This window comes from Colossoma macropomum, unplaced genomic scaffold, assembly GCF_904425465.1.
Source record: "Colossoma macropomum unplaced genomic scaffold, Colossoma_macropomum, whole genome shotgun sequence".
Lineage (NCBI taxonomy): Eukaryota > Metazoa > Chordata > Actinopteri > Characiformes > Serrasalmidae > Colossoma > Colossoma macropomum.
In genome coordinates this window covers 11,626,988-11,647,025 of record NW_023494790.1, presented here as the reverse complement: position 1 = coordinate 11,647,025, position 20,038 = coordinate 11,626,988, and the positions used below count along the sequence as shown (strand labels likewise).

At 41.1% G+C, this 20,038-nt stretch overlaps 1 protein-coding gene across 4 annotated transcripts in view; it reads right to left on the bottom strand.

The window, feature by feature from the left end:
* Positions 1-2,210: 2,210 nt before the first annotated feature.
* Positions 2,211-20,038, bottom strand: part of drosha (drosha ribonuclease III) — a 231,618-nt gene continuing 213,790 nt past the window's right edge. For 3 of the 4 annotated variants that reach the window (XM_036572116.1, XM_036572118.1, XM_036572115.1), the window contains 2 exons: positions 18,631-18,677; positions 2,848-3,026 (listed from right to left, as the gene is read on the bottom strand). In XM_036572116.1, the coding sequence (XP_036428009.1) occupies positions 2,896-3,026; positions 18,631-18,677 (178 nt within the window). In that variant the 3' untranslated portion in view covers positions 2,848-2,895. Of the gene's footprint in view, positions 3,027-18,630; positions 18,678-20,038 lie in introns of all 4 variants that reach the window. The other variant, XM_036572114.1, reaches the window with a different exon arrangement.

Sequence of the window (20,038 nt, the reverse complement as noted above, 5' to 3'; positions counted from 1 at the left end):
GATGAAAACAATCATATGTGCAATGAAAGTGCATGTCAAATCAGCATTAACATCAGAAAGGAAATTTTTAATAGCTGCCTTATCTAAAAACCCGAGCTAAAAGGCTTCCGCAGCTACATTAACGCTGGCCTTTGCTTTGGTCTTTGCGTTTTGAATAAAAACCCACGCTGTAGCCTCCTTCAGTGATTAATCTGTAAATTCATTGTAGGCTCCTCCACATTTTGGCCATGACCAAATACTGTGAAGCCATTCCAGTTTTTTTTAAGAGCAGTTCTTTCTTTCTTTGTCAAAAACTTAGTCCATGTAGGAGTTTCACTGACGACCTGCACAACAAACCCACTCTGAATATGTAATCCGTGCCCAATAAGAGACTGTGAAAATGCACAGAGAGCCATCGCTGACCCTGACCCTGACCTGACTGATTTAAAGTTTGGGTCCAACTTTTAGAGAAATCGTTCCAACAATCACGAGTCTTATTAAGTCTTCTGGCTTAAGCATTCTCTTTCTGTTATTCAAACAAACAAAAACACCTGTAACTGAGGCACTTTTCCATTGGCTGCATATTCATTCCTTGTAGGATGTATTTTGATCAGACACACTACACTGTGCTCATATGAAAATATTAAAAACAGAAGCATTATAGATATTCCTGTACATTTGTTCACATTGCATGTATAAGGTGAAATAGTGGTGCATTAAAAAAGTTCTTTTGAGACTATTTTGCCTCACTATGGCCTGCATTGGCAATTTTGTGAAGAATGTATTTTAACCATACATTTTAGGCCAAAACCTGATCTTAAAATGATTTTAAAACAATGTCTTATTAGGCAGCGTATTTGAAACCATTTTTTTGTACAATAGCTTGCTGTGAAGGAGCTTTGGGAGCGTTAAACGTTTCAGATGTCGACTCGTGTCTAGAACGCAGCATTTCACATCAAACCACTCTGAATGACACTTCTTTATGAATTCACTATGCATTTTAAAAATCTGACGCTATTCACTTTTATATAGAAACTAATAAAAACATTTAAGGCGTGCCAAAAACTTTAGTTTCAGACCCTCAGTGCAGTTAAGCACAAACCCTACTGAAACTACACAATCCCATTTAAACAGGTATCATTACTGTGTGTTTTCTGATGAAAAGGTGTTTCGCTTGTGTGATGTGAAACGACTTTCTTTAGTAGGATCACAAATCACTGCGGTGGGAGGTGAACAATAGAAATCTACAAGATACAAATTAAACCTTTTCACCAGGAGATGTGAAGGATCATTTCGCTTCTCTCTTGGGGAGTCTAAGTTTTTGTTATGAACTAAATGGGAGAACCAAGAAACTGATGATTTTGTACACTCAGTGTCCCCTTTATTAGAAACCCCTCCCTTATACTCCCACTCACTGACTACTGGTAGTTCCACTTCATTATAGATTACATATATAAATGTTGAATTACAGACTGTAGCTGTTGCTGCACAACTTATCAGCCCCTTCTACTGCATACCTCATTGGTCAGTTTCTGACTACAGAGCCTCTGTTGATCAGATTTTAACTGGGCGGTGAATCATTCTCAGCACAGCATGTGTGGGGCTTTACAAATGTCAGTGTCACAGCTAGGTTGACAGTGGTCCACCACCTAAAAATATCCAGTCAAGAGTGTCCCTGTGGTCAGACACTGACCACTGGTGAAAGACTTGATTGCTGACACAAACTGTGCATCAACAGATGAGCTACAGTCTCTAACTACACCAGCAAGTTGGAGCTAGAAGTGAGGGGTTTCTAATAAAGCAGACATTCAGACTCAACCTAAGAAACGACTTTCAACGACTACGTAAAGCACTAAGTATCCAAAACCCCAGACTTATTTGCCAGTATATGCATTTGTGATTAGATCTGAATCTAATGCTACCAGTGGGTTTATTCCTTGTGCAGCTGCAGCAGGTTTCAGCCCTGTGGATCACATGAGGGACCACAGCTTTCGTCCAAAAATGCCTAGGGACCTGGCAACACTGCCAGTAGCTCAAAAGATGCAGTGGCAGGCTTAGATGCTTAGGAGGAAGTGCATGAAGCCTGTGGGCTCTCAGGCTTGTGCCACATCTCCATGATGTGGAGAAAGTGGGAAAAAAAGACAGTGGAGAGACTAAATTGGATGGAAAACCCAAAATAAACAAAACTGACAAAAAACAGGTTCAGACATCGACCTATTACATGAGTAACTCCAGCATCCAATCCGGTTTATTTCTTCATTAGTAAGACTAGTCCACGCTTAACAGTCTGAGTTTAGACAAATCACATTTTATTATTACATTCACAAACGGCACAAAGTGATAAAACAAACAAAAAAAAAGCAGCCACATCAAACCACACGTCTGAACAGATGTTAAAGCGATAGTTTGGCAAAATTTACAAAACCAAAAAGAACTGCATATTTGGTGTCTTAGGTTTGCTTCTTTAGTCCTGCACTGGAGGTTAATGTAGCTAACAAGTTATGAAAGCTTATAAGCCACCAATTAGCATTTCTCTGTGACACAGTCGTCTCAAACCGCGCTGAGTTGTTAGGTAACATATCTACAGTGTCAGAAACTACATAAGCAAGTCTATTTGAGGTTGCTTAACAACTCAGCATAGTTAGCTGCTGCCTGCTAATCGGTGGGCTGTAAGCGTCCACTGCTTAGCTACATTAGCCTCGCAGCTCCAGTCATGGTTTACTGATGGCATTTGGGGTAAAAAATGGTGTCGATTTTTGCTGAAACTATCGCTTTAATCAGATTCTTCTTATTAGAAGCTTCTCGAAAGAAGACTGGTGTAAATTTGACTTTGGCCTTCTGCATGTTGGGTATGTAACTACGTCCAGTCTGCCTCCTCCTGGCTCGGTCTGCGTCTCTCCTTCTTTTTCTCCTCGTTCATTTTCGTCCGTCTTCCCCCTCGTCACTCTCTCGCTCCTGCCGCTCTCGCTCCCTCCTCATCTCCTTCAGCTCCTGCCTGTACTTCCGCTCAATGAAGCGTTTCTGATGAGCCATCTGAGGGAAGTTATCTGCGAGAGGAGGAGGAGGTGGAGACAGACACAACGTGAGAGAGAGATATAGTGAGATATTTCAGATGTGGAACATAAACCCCAAACTTTTTCCATTAACATTGCGAGGAAACGAGGAATCGACGCGTCTGCCGCTTTGACAGATTGCGGTGGAAATGCTTTTGCGATCCCGCAATTATTTTGACTCGTACAACCTCGTACCAAAGGATTAATTGCTGCGCTCACATATACCCATAATTTCACCTATCGCTGAAAAACAAGGAGGGGAATTAGACGAGCTTCATCTGCCGCCACAGCAATCAGATCGGATAAACTAATTAAAATTGTACATATCTGAACATGATCAGTAATAAGGCAGCGTGTGAGATCAGATAAGTGTGGAAGCATATATCTCAATTAATGCTGAAGAAACTGCGACGAACCAGGAACGTGCAAAAATAGCCTTCCTTACAGATGTGGCTACGAAGAACCCATCTCCATATAACTGACCACTTACCATAGTCCACTTAGGGTCATTTTTCATATCAGTTCAGTTTCATATGTATAGCTTTTTCTCCAGTGTCTGAGTAACACTTGAGCCACTGAGAGAGAAAAAGAGCTTGAGAAACATTAAGAGGAACCAAGACTCAAACAGCAGTTTGAGATAAAGACCTGTCCTGAATGAGGTACACCAGCAGGATCTTATCTTAGAAACACACTGGAGTTAATCAGAGCCTAGTACTAATGTCCGATAAAACTCGGATGCATAAGTGAATAACGATGTCTATGTAACAGCTCAATAACACTGTTTTCATTGTGTGAATGCAGGGTTCCAATTTTTGCTCAACAATGTTTAGTGAGAGCAACAGTGACTGCATGTTCCAACCAATGAGTCCGTGTATCATATATATCATATACCGGTCAGGCATGACATTATGACCACCTCCTTGTTTCTACGCTTATTGTCCATTTTATCAGCTCCACTTACTATATAGGAGCACTTTGTAGTTCTACAATTACAGACTGTAGTCCATCTGTTTCTCTGCATACTTTGTTAGCCCCCTTTTACCCTGTTCTTCAGTGGTCAGGACTCCCATGGAGCTGATAAAATGGACCATGAGCATAGAAACAAGGAGGTGGTCATAATGTTATGCCTGGTCGGTGTGTATACAGTCAATGATTCAACTCCTGGCTCTTGTTCATACAGCTCGAGTGTTCTTGCTACAGTGGAGGTTCTTGAGGGGAGATGGAGTTTCCCATCTTGCTGTTGCTTTTGTTAGTTTGCTGCTTGTTGATTTATCATAGTTCTCCAGCGAGGGCTGTCCAGCATAGTCTGATGAAGGTGTTAAAGTGTCACTTTAAAAAAAACAAAAAAACAAAAAAAAACCTGAAAAGCAACACAGTGCGCTGCAGCTGGGCATCACCTGGCACTACTACAGAGGGTAAAAACAGCCAAACTAGAAAAACGTGTTAACATTAATAAATAAAAAAGGAAAGAGCTGTTAAAGTTAGTGCATCTGACTGACTCTACAAAAGTCAGTCATTCAGTACAAGTTATTCATTTTTCAGGAGATACTTCTGAGGCGATAATGCACTTGCATGAGGAAGGGGGACATCAAAGGGTAATAAGTTGAAAAAAATCAGGATTTTCAACAACTGGAATTGAAAAAATGATTAAAATTCCTAACAACCTCCTGCAAGACCTGGTAGACACCAACACTGTCCCCATCAGATCAACAGCACTTAAAGCTTTCATCTTTGAGAGAGAGGAGAAAATCAAGCTGCTTCAGATCTGAAAACATCCACAGGTGTTTCTGTCCATCCTTCTACTGTGAGAAGACGACTCAGCGCTATGGGTCTGAAAGGATGTGTAGCTGTTAAGAAGCTCTTACTGAGAAAAAGATGCTGCTGGTGTTCTCAGAACAATGGACTGACCAGAGTCCAGACCTCAACATCACTGAATGTGTTTGGGATCAGAATGGAAGCTGTGATAAAGGCAGAGTGGACACACTAAACACTGAAAAATGTGATGATAGATATCGTTGTTGGGGCTTCTGTGCCACTTTTGTTGACTGGTGCCCTCTTGGACTGTGTGCTGTGCCCGCCTCCCAGTTTATATCCAATCTCGATCTTACTTGAACTCACCACAGGTATGCTGTGTATTTCAGAAAGGAGGCTGATATTTAAACTACACTTCTCTACATTATTTAAAGGAATAGTTATGAACGAATGAAAGTGAAAATCCATGGATTACCATTATAGAGTTTACTGCGTTCTGAACAGAAGCTTAAGCTTCCTGCTCTGTTAGTCTTGTTAGCATGTTTACTCAAACTGCTCCTTTAAAAGGAACAAGGATGGACATCTGTCAAAAAGCGAAGAGACGCAAAACATACATGAATAAAATAACATAAATCTATTAAGAGATGGTAACGTTAGAAGGACATTTGAGCCCACTACCTCAAGGCCACTGTAGACCACTATTTCATTTTTTTGAGCACAAAAAAATTCCAGGAGCTCAGGCTGCCCTGATCAACTTTCAATTCAATAGAACACGGCCTTGAATCCGCAGGCTAATTCTCTATTCCACAGCACATCCTTCAGGACCAAGAGCTTTGTGTCCACAACAGTTCATGAATTGGGTCAAAGAGAGAGAGAGAGAGAGAGAGAGAGAGAGAGAGAGAGAGAGAGAGAGAGAGAGAGAGAGAGAGGGAGATAGAGAGATGCACACAGAGAGAGAGCGAGAGAGAGACAGAGAGATAGAGGGGGATAGAAAGAGAAAATGACAGAGACACAGAGAAAGAGAGAGAGAGAGAGTGAGAGAAAGTGAAAGAGAGAGTGAGAAAGAGAGAGAAAGAGTGAGAGAAATTGAAAGAGAGAGTGAGAAAGAAAGAGAGAGAGTGAGAGAAAGTGAAAGAGGATATAAGGATATAAAAGAGAAAACAGCTGAATTAAATGTGTGCAGTCTTTCGATCGAGCCTGATAGGAGAGGGTGAAGCCGAGTATAAAGTGGAGCATTTTTAACATCTTGTGAATTCTCGGCAGTTCCGGCCTTTTCGGAGAGAAAATCACCTTTTGAGCAGCGCAGTCTGCATACAGATGACCCTGCGAGTATGCAACAGCATGCGCACTTCAACCAACGTCTTTTGTTTATTGACAACGAAGTAATTCCTTTCAAGGACGAAGCTTCAGTTTTTGAGGTGTTTTTCTGGAAGCCGCTCGAGTCCTTGACAACAGTGAGCGCAGAAACCAGCGGGAACGCACTGCCGTCCAAAACGGCAGGTTAACTCATGAGGCTACAACGTTTATACTGCTGATATTTACAGCGTCGCTCTCGTCACAGCTCTAATTCAATTCTGTTTCATTAGCCAGACGCTGGCCTGAGAGTGACCATCTCAGAGAGGAAGAGGAAGTTATGCTCCTTTATGGATTCTTCATCAATCTTAATTTCATTGAAACAAACTTCCTCTATCTGAAGAAGACCAAGATCGAGAAGAACATAAACAGAGAATGATCATGAACAACAAACAAAAGAAAAGAAACACATGAACAAGAAGAGGAAGAAGAAGAGGAGAAAGAAAGAGCAAGAAGGAAATCTAAAAGAACAAAAGCATCGCAAAGGAACAAGAACTACAATGACGACAGGAACATGCAGATCAAGATGCAACCAAACAAAAATAAGAGCAAGAAGAACAAAAAACAAGTGAGCAAGAAAATTAACAAGAGGAAGACAAAGACAGGAGGAGAAAGAGAACAAGAAGAACATCTTCAAGATGATGATGGATAAAAAGAACTAAACAAAAGCGAAGAGGAATGAACAAAAACGAGAACAAGAAAAACAAGATGAAGAGCATAAAGATCAATAAGAATAACAAAACAATAACAAGAAGAGAAATTAACGGACAGGAGGAAGAAGACGAAGACAAAGACGAGCATGAAGAAAATGAACAAGAACAGCAAGAAAAAAAAACCTGGAACAACAAGAACTAGAACATGATGCGCTTGACCACACCACTGGACAACAGCTCATGGTGATAAAAGCCATGGAGGAAAGTCCTAAAGCTGTGACATGAATATTCAACAAGCTCCAGAGTGGAGGGAAGGTCTGTTCTTCAGCAGTACAAATACACCTGCTACACATCCTCTACCTGAAAATGAGCAAAAGACGACAAACCCAAACCTTTTTAGAGCTAAAAATGAAAATCATGAAGTCAATCAGCTTTGCTTTGCTCCCAAATCCTCAACCTGAAAACACTGCCCTGTTCTTATTCAATGAGAGCAGAGATGCTGCACCCAGAAAAGCACACTGTTTCTTTCCATGAGGGGACACGGCACTGACAGTCATTACTGAATGAAACAACCCAGAAAATGTCTGATTTTTAGTTTGGGGAAATTTGGGTGCTGCTCTGTCATGGCACTTTGCGCATCGCGGCGCATTTGTGGCCCCGTCAAACGACTCATGAGTCGTGCTCCTGTTTTTGAAGACGAGGCATTAAAAAGGCTGGACTGTGAGACACAAGCATGAGCATAGTATCGAAACCAGAAACGCAAGGCTACAATTTTCTAAAAACGTAAAAATGGGCAGTCAGCAGAGCGCAAAGGCAACCAGAGGAAAGGAGGGAAGCTGAAAGTGTAAAGGTGTCATCTCAGTCTCACAACTTGTGTTATTTTCAATCCTACCTTAATTGTATCTCATAAACTGGGGTACATTACAGCCTAGTCTTTAAAAGGGCATATGAGCCCAAACCATATAACACATAATGTGTAACTTGTATTATGCAGTGCATCACTTTATCCTTCAGCCTCATCAAGATGACAGAGTTTTAAACTGTTTTCATTCATCAGTGCTCTACGAAACCCAGCACGCATTACACAAATACATCACACAACCATTAAGAATCCCTGTGGTGCCACCAAATCCTGACTGCTAGACTAGACACTCATCACTAACAAGCCAGCATTAGTGTATTTTTTACCTTCATCTTTACCCTCTAGGCCAGAGAAAAGAAGTTATTGTGAAATGGAAGCATCTAAGAGCATCAACAGCTCAGCTATGAAGCAGTACACCACACAAGCTCACAGCACAGGGCTGCAAAGTGCTAAAGCACCTAAAACCCCAAACTACCTCTAAGAAACTTCAGCACAAGAACTGTGCGTCAGGAGCTTTACGAAATAGGTTTTTATGGCCGAGCAGCTGCACAAAAGCCTAAGATCACAATGCGCAATGCCAAGTGTCGGCTGGAGGTGTGTAAAGCACACCATGAGGCTTCTCTATCTGGCAGTTTGACAGATGAATCTGGGTTTGGCGGATGCCATTAGAAGCTACCTACCGTAATGCATAGTGCCAACAGTAGTTTGGTGGAGGAGGGGTGGGGTTGTGTTTCAGTGTTTGGGCCTCTTAGTTCCAGAGAAGGGAAATGATAATGCTACAGCATACAAAGACATTTTTATGCACATCTCTGCCCCTGTGCACAATGGGAGCTCCATAAGGACATGCTTTGACAAGTCTGACTTCAGCTTTTAGCTCGCTGTCCTGATCTGACAAGTTTCTCAGTCACATAATCCATTCTCTCCATTGTAATGATGATTAGAAGACAGTTATCACAGTTACATGGCTGCAGTAAGACATCTGGTTTCCTAGCAGTAATGTTAGCTATCTGGCTTCCCTCCACATTCATCAGCTAATGAAAAAGATGTTTTTAAGTCCATCCTAGAGCAGTTGTAGCTTTGCAGCTTTCAGAAGACACTCTAACTGTCAAGATGCTTCATTTAAAGGGGCTTTTGCTAGTCTAGTCCAAAAAATCTCATGATCCAGACCACTGAGGCACCACTGTAGGCAGCTGTAGACTCGGTGTAGGTGAAGTAGTGCGTTTACAACAGATGTAGAGATGAAAAATTCTTTCATCTTGGCCCTCGAAAGACTTAAACGGGGTTAGCGATAGAAATAAGGAACAACCAATAAGCAATACATAAAAATCGTGCCCTTGTCTTTAAACCATTTTAATGTTTAGAATTATGTCGACAAATCAGGCAACTTTAAGAATTCTGACCTTATGTTATCTCACATCATATTTAATCAAGAGAGAATCAAGAGACTGCTATCAGAAACTCACTTGGAGGAAAAAAAAAATACATTGTGAAATGAATCCAAGCATGTGAAGGACACAACACCACCACACTTGTTCTAAAACTTTCCCAAGTTTGCTGTGCGCGACCACCCTGAACCAATTACCCATTATTCATGAAGACTTTTGTTCTCCTGTCCTCGAGCACTGAGCATTTTCCTCCATCTTCAACCACCCTCAAAGCCTCCTAGGTTGACTCTCCATTAGAGCAGCCCTCCTACACCTCAAATCTTCAACCTGCCTCAAGAACTCTTCATGGTGTACAACTTGACTCCTTTTTCACGCCGCAGCATCGCTCCACCGTCTTCTACAATCCCCATCTGTTCTCATCGCCTCCTTCTGAGTGCAATCTAGCTGCCAATCAAGAGGAATTCATCTTTAATCGGAGTGAATCATAGACCTGCGCTTTCGCAAAAGTATCACGGCGCTTCCCGACAGGGGGAAATACGTGAAGAAGAAGTAGAGGGGGCTGCTGATGGAAGAGGGGTTAGAACGAGGGGGCCAAGTGGATGGAAGGAACCGCAGGGAAGAGAAAAGAGCAAACAGGTGATGAAGAAAAGTGGAAAGAAAAGAAGGGTACCCTATGTCTGGAAGGGAAGTGATACTAACTAACCCTTGAGCTTTCCAAGGCAAAAGGATATGAACTTTCATGCATATTTCATTTCAATTCTGCCTTTCAAGGTAGAACAGGTGTGAGGTTTAAGTGCTCTGTGTGTGTGTGTGTGTGTGTGTGTGTGTGTGTGTACAACGAATCTCTTCAAAAGCTGGAGTGCTGAAAGTAAACGTGAGCAGGCCAGGCCAGCCCTATAGGTGGTAGCTCCGAGTTGCCTGGAGACATCTTTTTCTCTTATTTTCCGCCTTTCTGCTCAAATTGGAGGTCAGATGGCGGTTAACATTTAATTCTGCCTCAGCACAAACAGGCAGCTGACTGTCGAGACCAGTGTCATTAAATGTTTACGTGAAATCCGGAGGGTCCATCAGCTCACAGCGTTTCCTGCTGCCAAAATACTGTCCACAATCTGCGCTTAATGACAGCAGAGATGTTGGGGATAATCTCTAACACCAGGATCCAGGTCATTCTCTCAGGATGGTGGACCTTAGTGGTCTAAGGAAAAACACTGAAAAATATTCAAATGAACAGTTTTTCACAACTCCAGTATTCTGAATATTCTGAACTCCACTGAAATGCTAATACAGCTGCTCACATCTTGTGGTGCACATAGTCTGCCTGTGAAAAGTTTGAGCACAATGGCCCTAATCATCAAAGTCACGAAAGCTCAAACATGATCATAAAATGAGCAAATTTCAATGATAGTTTTGTTATTCATCAATTTCATAATTTGGCGTATCTCTACGATAAACCCATGTTTGGAAGGAGTGTGTGTAAATTTGAGCGTAACACTTTAACAATCTGAAGAACGTTTAATAACAGTAATACTAATAATTTATGCACATGGCAATCCAGTACAACGTGGTAACTTTAACCCTATAAAGTTTGGTCAGCAGGGGGAGTAGTACAAACCGTGCTTGACCTCAAACTCCTACAAGCACAGCTATTGGCTCACAAGCTGCCAAATGCTGTTGTTTTATTAAACATCTTCATAAATTAAGGCATGCCTTATGTAAATGATGTACTAGTAGGTTTGCAGGAACAGCCTACCAGCTTCTTTGTGTAGCGTTCAGTTTGTAATGGTCTTTATTTCTGGTTCACTTCTCATTCACATAATCTTTGACACTGGACCAAAAGATGTAAACAAAAGTCTTACAGATAAAAAGACGAATTGGCCAAGTTTTGTGATGTACAGTTGGTGGAAATAACTGGAACGAATGTCCACTGAACTTTCTTAACCAAGCTGTACTTTTGCCAAACTGAGCTCTTGTGATATCCTACCACAGTGAGCCACAAGAGGCCGCAGGTTACTATGACTACCACAGCACTAACCGGGGTGAAATCACTGTAACGTGCCTTTTCCCAAAATGAGCTCTTGTGATATCCTACTGCAGTACACCTGAAGAGACTGCAGGTTACTATCACCATCACTATGCTAAGTGGGGTGAAATCACTGTAACATGTGCCTTACTACTTTTTTATAAAACAGCAAAAACTTAGCAAATTAATACTAGGATTGATGTGTACAGTCATACGTGTGAATGTAGATTACTTTGTGCCTCAGCCTTAGTTAAAAAAAACAAACTGTCCATATTTTTGATGATGGATTCGGAGAATAACAGAACATAAATGTCTATCCAAATACTGCAACATATTTTACCAGTAATTACATTAATGGTAGGGGACTCCACACTGCCATCGCTGAAAATGCTCACTCTATACGAAGTTCCCATTCTGAGAAAACCTCATTCACTGGGCCCCACTGGGCCCCATTCACCAACCGTTCTTAAAAAGATATTTCTTCTTAAAACCTGCTTACGTTAAGTTTTCATGAAGATTCTGACATTCACCAATGTTTCTTATATGGGATTTGTTGTTAGGTAAGAACAGAATCTACACACTCAAGAGCACAAAGGTGTGAACAATTCATAGACCTACGCAGACTTTTTTGTAGGATCTTTCTTAAGAACAAATTTAAGAAAAAACATAGGAAGATATTGGTAAATGAAGCACATTGTTTCATTGTTTTTGGTCTGTTTAGATGTCTTTGGTCTGTTTTGCACTCCTATTTCATACAAACCGCACGTTATGGTTGTGGTTATTTGGTGCCCCGAATGGCAGCATTCTCACTTGTTCTCCAAGTGAATCCACAATTCACTTCCCGCTGTGCACGATCAGAGCACTCACTCCATATCAAGTCCCCATTCCGAGATAACCCCGTTAGACAGTACAGCGGCCTAACCTCCGAACCTCATCCATCTTTCTAGGACTCATTGAGTGTAAGCTGAAATGAAACTGAGAGGACGCTCTGATCATATGCATGATGTGATTTCAGAGCAAATCTCTACACGGCACTTCGTCTGGCTGGAGTTCCACGGCCTGCTCCCCAGGGAGCTGAAAGGAGAAAGAGAGAGAGAGAGAGAGAGGGAGAGGGAGAGAGAGAGAGAGAGAAAGAAAGAGAGAGTGTCCCCCTTGGCCGGTTTATTCATAGAAAAGCGCATGGGGGGGATTTTGAACCCGGCCCAGTTCCGTAGTGTCGGCGCCGGCCCGAACGTGACTGATAGATGATATTAAATGAACTGACCTTTTCAGGAGGCATCGCTAATCTAGTCACACGAAACGGCAATTTATGAAGGGGGAAATGTTCATTTAGCAGCAATGAGCGAGTATCAATCAATCTGACAGCTGCTTGCCAGGGAGAAAGGATCTACTGCAAGAAAGGAGGGGGGGAAGAAACTGATTAAGGAGGCAACAGGGAGCGAGGGAGTGAGCAAATGAGCGAGAGAGGACGAGGTGATAAGGGAGGAAGGATAGAGACGGAGGGACCAGACAAAATAAATGAGCGAGAGGCATGGGGAGAGAGAGAGAAGCGCAAAGGCAATCGTGTATTTTTGGCGAGAAATCAAATTTACACAACCCCCCCCAATACTACATCCCCCCACCCTCTGCCATGTTTGGTGTCTGAAGTTTGCTTCTTTGGGTTTGCACGGAAGCAACAAGGCTAATGTAGCTAACAAGCAGGGCTGGGATCAGAAATTAAATCTGAAGTGTCCCTTATTTGTTTAAATATTCCAACATTTTTATTCTGGTTGCAAAAAGAAAAAAATGTTATAAACTTGCGTTATAAATGAGTGGTTCTTAACTTGGGGGTCGCAAGATGCTTCCTGATAGGCCAATTCTTACAGGCCTTTTGAAAATGATTTTTTCATAAGATCCCCCATATCCAGTCGTTTCCATCCACATATTTTTATGTGTATTTTGGCATACTGAATTAAAAAAAAATGAAGGAAATAGAAAATATCGAATAGAATTAGCAAAACACACATAAAAGTCTGCAAGCTCGCTTGGGGTAGATACATTTACACCGAAAAAGCAGGAAATAAATTATGAAACACATTTACGGTATTAATACTGTAAATGCAAATAGTACAAAGTCATATGACTGATCAGGTGTTTCCACTCTTGCTCAGCAGTAGCAACAAAACATGGCAGAAGGCAGCAGATGGACTGACGAAGAAATTAAAAACGGACCCGTATCCCCTCAAAAAACCTTTTTGGTAATATTAGATGGTAAAAGAACCTTAGGCGCCAACATTTCCTAAACCACTGCATTTGTGCATTTTGTCTCTGTGCTCTTATAATTTAAAACACAGACATATAATGAAGAAAACAGCAAGAGAAGCTGCTTAACAATAAAGATTTCTCTGTAAACACGTATTTCTCAATGTTTCTCAGAGATTTTTTCTTGGATTTAATCTGACAGGTGGATGGAAACATGGCTACTGTCATTATAAACTAAACCAGAGTGGCAGTGCGGTAAAATTAGAGCCTTTCTTCTCTGGCTAGACCTGTAGCTTCACTTACTGAACTACATTTAGTCATAACTACAGCCGTAAAGCACAAACTTTATCATACAAGCTATTTTGACGAGATGGAAATTTGAATACTTTTTCATCGAGAGCCACAGCAAATGCACGAGCCCCATATTCAAAAGACTGTAATGAATTAAACATAAATAGACATGAAACAAAGCATGGACATTACAGTAAACATTCAGGAGAGGGCGGAGAAACTAAAGCAACTGCAGCTACCTGAGTCTCACAGCACCAGCTTCTTATCAGAGCAAATTCAGAGGTTCAGTAAATATTAACTCCTTAAGGCCAAACAAAGACGTAACTATGTGCTTTTTAACCTGAAAATAATCTAACAAAACAAAAAAATTATAGATCTTTATTTAGTTTGTCTCCTAAATTATATTTCTGAACAAGTAAACACTTGAACAGGAATATATGTACATTAGACGTTTTGTTGTTACTCTGAATAAGCGAATCGGAAATTTGTCAGTTAAAAGTGCTTAACCGATCCAAATCAACAATCCAGCAATAAAAGCAGTTTCGTGCATATTTTATACAGTGATAGCAAATGGGGTAGATCACAGAAAACTCCATGCACGCGCTGTTACTCCTCTGGCGGCACATTTAAACATGTTTAAGGGGTCATCACTAACTTCTCGGAATGGATTGCCATCGAGACACTTGGTTTGATTCAGTCTTTTACACCAGGCATGTCAAACTGGGGACCTTCCAGGCCAAACTGCTGTGGAAAGTAGTGTTTACCCTCATCTAACACTCTGAATTCAGTTTGTGAAGGCCTTGCTAATTAGCTGATGAGCTGAATGGTGGGTTAATGAGGCAGTGTGCTGAAGTCTGCAGTGGTTTTTCCCACGAGGACTGGATCCTGACGCACATGTGGTTTACACAGTTGTAATTTGTTATGTTGAAAACGATATATTTTGCGTGGACACTCCTGCTATAAAGCATTCACATCTGGAGGAAAGGTCAGCCATCTGAAGTAGACCATTCAGTTACCTCACACAGGACAGCAACTCTGTTTATTAGTGGTATTCCGCTTATACTCACTCAGAGTGACTAAATTACTAAAGAGCTGTTGGAACCAAATTCAAACAAGTTGTTTTGGTCAGTATTAATCTACCATGCGTTTGGTGTGTGCAGCAATGTCACATAAATCCAGTCATTAACGTACTGGCAGGTGCTACAGCTTTTATCATTCACATGGACATTATAGCTACGTTACCATTACAAGCCTCGTTGCTCAAATCCGAAATTTTGCTCATATCTGATCTCTCTGACACGATGGTTCACACTCGTTTAGGTAAGTGATTCAAATCTGTCATTAATGTGAACGGAGGTCCTGAAATGACCCGCATGCGCACATCCTACTCAGTAACGTCACATAAATGAATCACCTGCGTCATCAGCAAACAGACTAACGAGCAGAACGAGCTTCGCTGAGAAGATCATTAACTCTGATCAGCTCTCAGCTTCATTATTGGAGCGAGACGAAGGTGAAAAAGGTCAGATGTGTTGCTTTTTCACAATTTACAGGCTTTAACTTCTGTTCGGCGCTGCTGCCATGGTAACGCTGAATGACGGCGCACGCACAGTGGATAAAAAGCACATGAATTCCGATCTGAGCGCCACATTAAGTTCGCATGGCCATGAATCAGCTTCGTATCCAAACAAGGACAACATATGAAAGTGGCTCAGGTCGGATTTGCAAAGATCAGATTTGCTCGTCCACACAGCCCTGAAAACATCAGATCTGAGTCACATTAGAGCAAAAAATTGGATTTGTGCCACTTTAACCTGGTAATGTCAACGCAGCCTTTTTATGTTTGAATGTGCATTTTACCACTGAATTTAATGAATATACACATTTTAAACTAATATACAAATTTCAAACTAAAAAACTAAAAAAGTAATGGATGCTTCTGTACACCAGTGTGTACACTGTGTACCTGACTGAAGAAAAGCACAACATATAGGCTTCAAGACAGCTACTACTACATTTAGCTGTGAGATGTCCTGTGATGAGCTTCTGTCCTGTGCTAACTGGTGAGGTATAAGCTTCCATTACTTGTTAGCAACATTAGCATTGCAGCTTCAGGGTAAAACTAAAGAGGCAAACTTCAGACACTAAACATGTCTTGGCTGATCGACTACATTCGGGGAAAGAAGGAACCCTACGCCTTTAAGTGGGAATGCTGTGAGGGATGAAGAAGCGAGAAGAACAGAGAGTGAGGTAGCAGCGATGGAGACGTCTGAGTGTAAAAGCTCAGGGGTAGCTTATTACAGAGCCCTGCTGTTGTGTGCTAATATTTTATAAACCTGAGAGGAGACAGAGACAAACAGCATCAATCACAGACGGCTAGGGGCCTCATTTGCGGCCGAATTAAATCAAAGCTCTGACCCCGCCGCCCTTCAACAACGGCGGCACAAACCCGAGCTGGAAACCCGAGCTTTATTCGGCCCCAGCTTATTAGTCAAAACTTTTTTCCCCCTAATAACCCACCGTTTGATTAATGTGCTGACTGCATTGCTGAGCTAACAGAGCCCAAATCTCTGAAATACAGACTGAAATCAGAACGCAAGTAAGTGCAGTGGACATTAAGAGTGAATGATATTGTGAAGAAGGAACATATGCTATGTTTTTGTCTGGGGACAAGCCCTAAATAAGCGCACTTAAATAAGTAAACATATTTTTCATACGGATTTCAAAGTTTTTTTGTAATATATCTCATATATATGTAAACCACTCTTAACTTTTAACAAAATCAAATAAGTTTTATATGATTTATTTATAAATTATTAGTAAAAATTTGCATAAATAGCCACTTGTACCATATTATCCCACTTCTGCTCCTAATAAACCCACTCATTTAATTTCAGAAAACAATATTAATTTTAATAATTGAGGCTTCCTAACATTGGTATTATAAACTGGGAATTAACATAACTAAAAAAAACATGTAACATTTGATGTATTCAGGCTCAACTAGCTTAACATAGTGTAGTCGAGGTTAGTTTACTAACTGCATTTATTTAGTAATATATTCACTTATTTGATAATTAGTTTTTTTTACAAAGCTATTTATTATTTCTGTAGATTGAAATCTGGACCATGTAGCAACTGAGGCTCAGTATAGGTTTATAAGTATTGTTTTACTGAGCATGTTGTTCATATGAATTCACATGAATCAACAGGAACTGTTCATGAAAATTTTCATGAAATGGGTTTCCATGGCCGAGCACATGCTCACAAGTCTAAGATTACTATATGCAAAGGCAAGCGTCCAGGGGAGTGGTATAAAGGATGCAGCCAATGGACCGGAGTGATGAATCTCACTTCACATTCTGGCAGTCTGGTGGATGAATCTGGATTTGATGAATACTGCAATGAATAGTGCCAACAGTAAAGTTTGGTGGAGGAGGGATAATGAGCTGGGGCTGTTTCTCAGGGTTTGGGCCCCTTAGTTACAGTGAAAGGTGATGTTAATGCTACAGCTAACAAAGACATTTTAGACAATTATAACCTGACAACTTTGTAACAGTAACAGTTTGGGGAAGACCCTTTCCTGTTCCAGCATGACTGAGCCCCTGTGCAGGAACTGAGCTCCATAAAGACATCGTTTGGCAAGTTAGGAACTCCAGTGACCCGCACAGAGGCCCGACCTCAACCCCACTGAACACCTTTGGGATGAACTGGAATGTCGATTTCGAGCCAGACCTTCTTATCCAACCTCATAAATGCTGTTATTACTGAATGGACACAAATTCCCACAGACGCACTCCAAAGTCTTGTGGAAAGCTTCTCAGAGGAGTAGAGGCTGTTAAAGCCGCAAAAGCAGGTGCAACTCCACATTAATGCCCACGGTTTTGGAATGGGATGCCTAACAAGCTCACAAAGGTGTGATGCTCAGGTGTCCACATACTTTTGGCCACACAATGCATTTGTATGTGTTAAACACAACACACAGGGATTAGTTTGAGGGCTCATTTGCATACCATATATTTCTGCAGTTTCAGTATTGCACCAGTGTTGCCCTTACGATTAATAAACAGTATGTTACCCAGCCTTTACGAGCGCATAGCCAATGTTTTAGAAAGACTCAAACTAAAAAGGAAAAATGATTCAACTTTCTAGGAAGAGTCAATGTAACACATCTGCATTAATATGCATTAGTGGCATGATGGTGCAAATCAGGAAAGCATCGCAGTCGTTATCGCTGCACTTTTGTCCTGGAAAGCCTTATGCTGAAAGCCATTAACAAAGCTCTTGTCTAAACCATACGACGTATATCTAATTTTCCTTGAGTGCGTTGTAATTATGCTGAATGGAGGCTTTGTGAAGAGGCCTCGAGGAGATGTTTCTGGAGAGCTCTTGCACTGGAGGGCTCCTCTACAGCGAAACTCGGCTCCACAATGAGTCTCTTCATTGTGACAAACAATACGAGTGTTGATATCTTCCTAGCATGTTAGCATAGCAGAGAGGACTCAATGCGCAATCTATTTTCATATTGCGTAGTGCAGGAATGAGAACGTCAGGGTAAGGCTGAGCGCGGCCTTGGACTACAATAGGCTTTGGGAGGGACGACTTTAAATAGGACTTTGGAGCGAGGCTTTCAAGGAATTCAAGAGAATCTCAGCCTTGAACCACACACTGCATTTATCAGAGAATGAGAGGAAGCGCGAACATCGCTAATGCTGTACAAAAACCTCGTATCTCTGAAATGGTGACTTCACAGAAAAAGGAAAAACATTCTGAACATGTGTTAACTTAAACACCAAGTCTATTCGAATAGTTATTTAAGAACATTTTTTAAATGGTTTTAGAAGGTTTATCCAACAGATTTTATAACCAATTTCGTTCTGAGTAATTCTGAAAATGTTCCCACAGTGTTCTCTCCAAGGCCCTGAATAGCTGAAGCTAGATAAACATGTTAATTATTAGTACCCCTGAATTAGGTTACAGCACCGTATCTTATCCTTTAATGCTCAACGATGTAGAAAAATATTCCACTGAAAGCACTTACATTTTTCCAGAGCGTCCATAGCGGCACCCATCTCAGCCTGCTGGATGCTGTAAGGAAGGGAGAAAAAAAGATCAGATATACAGCAAAGAAAGCAAGTGTGAGAGAAGAAAGGAAGACAGCAGAAAGTGATAGGTAAAGTGCAAAAGAGTGAGAGAAAGAAAGAAACAAGAGAAACAGAGAGTGAGAAAGAGAGAAGGAAAGAGAGAGAGTCAACACCAGCTTAGAGCAGAAGTGGGAACAAGTCACTAAGTTGCAAGTAACAAGTAAGTCTCAAGTCTTGACACTCAAGTCCCGAGTCAAGATAGTAGAGTCTGGATTAAAATCTCGAGTCAGTACAGGTGAGCCACAACTTTGAATGATGGTAACAGTACTATAGCCTTTTAATGACAGCATGTTAGCACTACATTGCTGTATATTCATTATTATATAATATAATATATATAATATATATATATATATATATTTTTTTTTTACCCTTCCAACTAAAATACAAAATTCATGGTACACAGATACCCATGACAGGCATACTGTATATACAAAGAGTAGTGTAGTACTACTAAACTCAACCTCACTGCTGCACCATTTACAGTGGAACGACAAATTCTAATATAAAGCTGGCGAATAACAAGTCAGCTACAGCCTCGTGGTGAATGTTGAGCTTGTTTTACCTTACAGAAGCTGTTCAAATCGGTCAAAGAGGGAGAGCTGTGTTTCTTTTGTTTTACTACCATGGGGAAAATGGTCAGTTTGCCTGGTGAGTTTCTCCAGTAAGACTGGCGTTTAAGTGCTGAACAAGGGTGCATTGATAATGTTGATGCTTCGCCTTGTTTCCAGCCTATGGAGACAAACTTGAGCTCAAACGCTTCACTTGTCTTCCGAAAAAAAATAAGCTGAGCAGAAACACAGAGACAGACATCTAACGACGCTGCTGTTTATATGGCAGGAAACAATTCACATTAAAAATAATCGACTGTGTGGAGTCCCGTCTGCAATCACACTCATTTCTCGAGTCTTTCCGAGTCACGAGGTTAAAGTCCGAGTCAGAGTCTAAGTCACTGATGTTGAAGTCAAAGTTGAGTCCCACGCCCCTCACGAGAGAGAGAGAGAGAGAGAGAGAGAGAGAGAGAGAGAGAGAGAGGAGTGAGTGAGTGAGTGAGTATCTTACCAGCTTAGAGCCAAGGGGCAAGAAAAAGACAAAAAGAGATAGAAATCAGACACATAGCAGAAGATAGAAGAAGCGGCAGAGAAGAAAGAGATAAAATGAGAGAGTGAGAGAAGAAAGAATGAATGTGAGAGTGTTCAGGAGAGTGTATGAGTGTGCGTGAGAGAAGAAAGAAAGAGAAAGAGAAGAAAGAGAAACAGAAAGAAACAGAAACAAAAACAGAAACAGAGAAATAAAAAAGAAAGG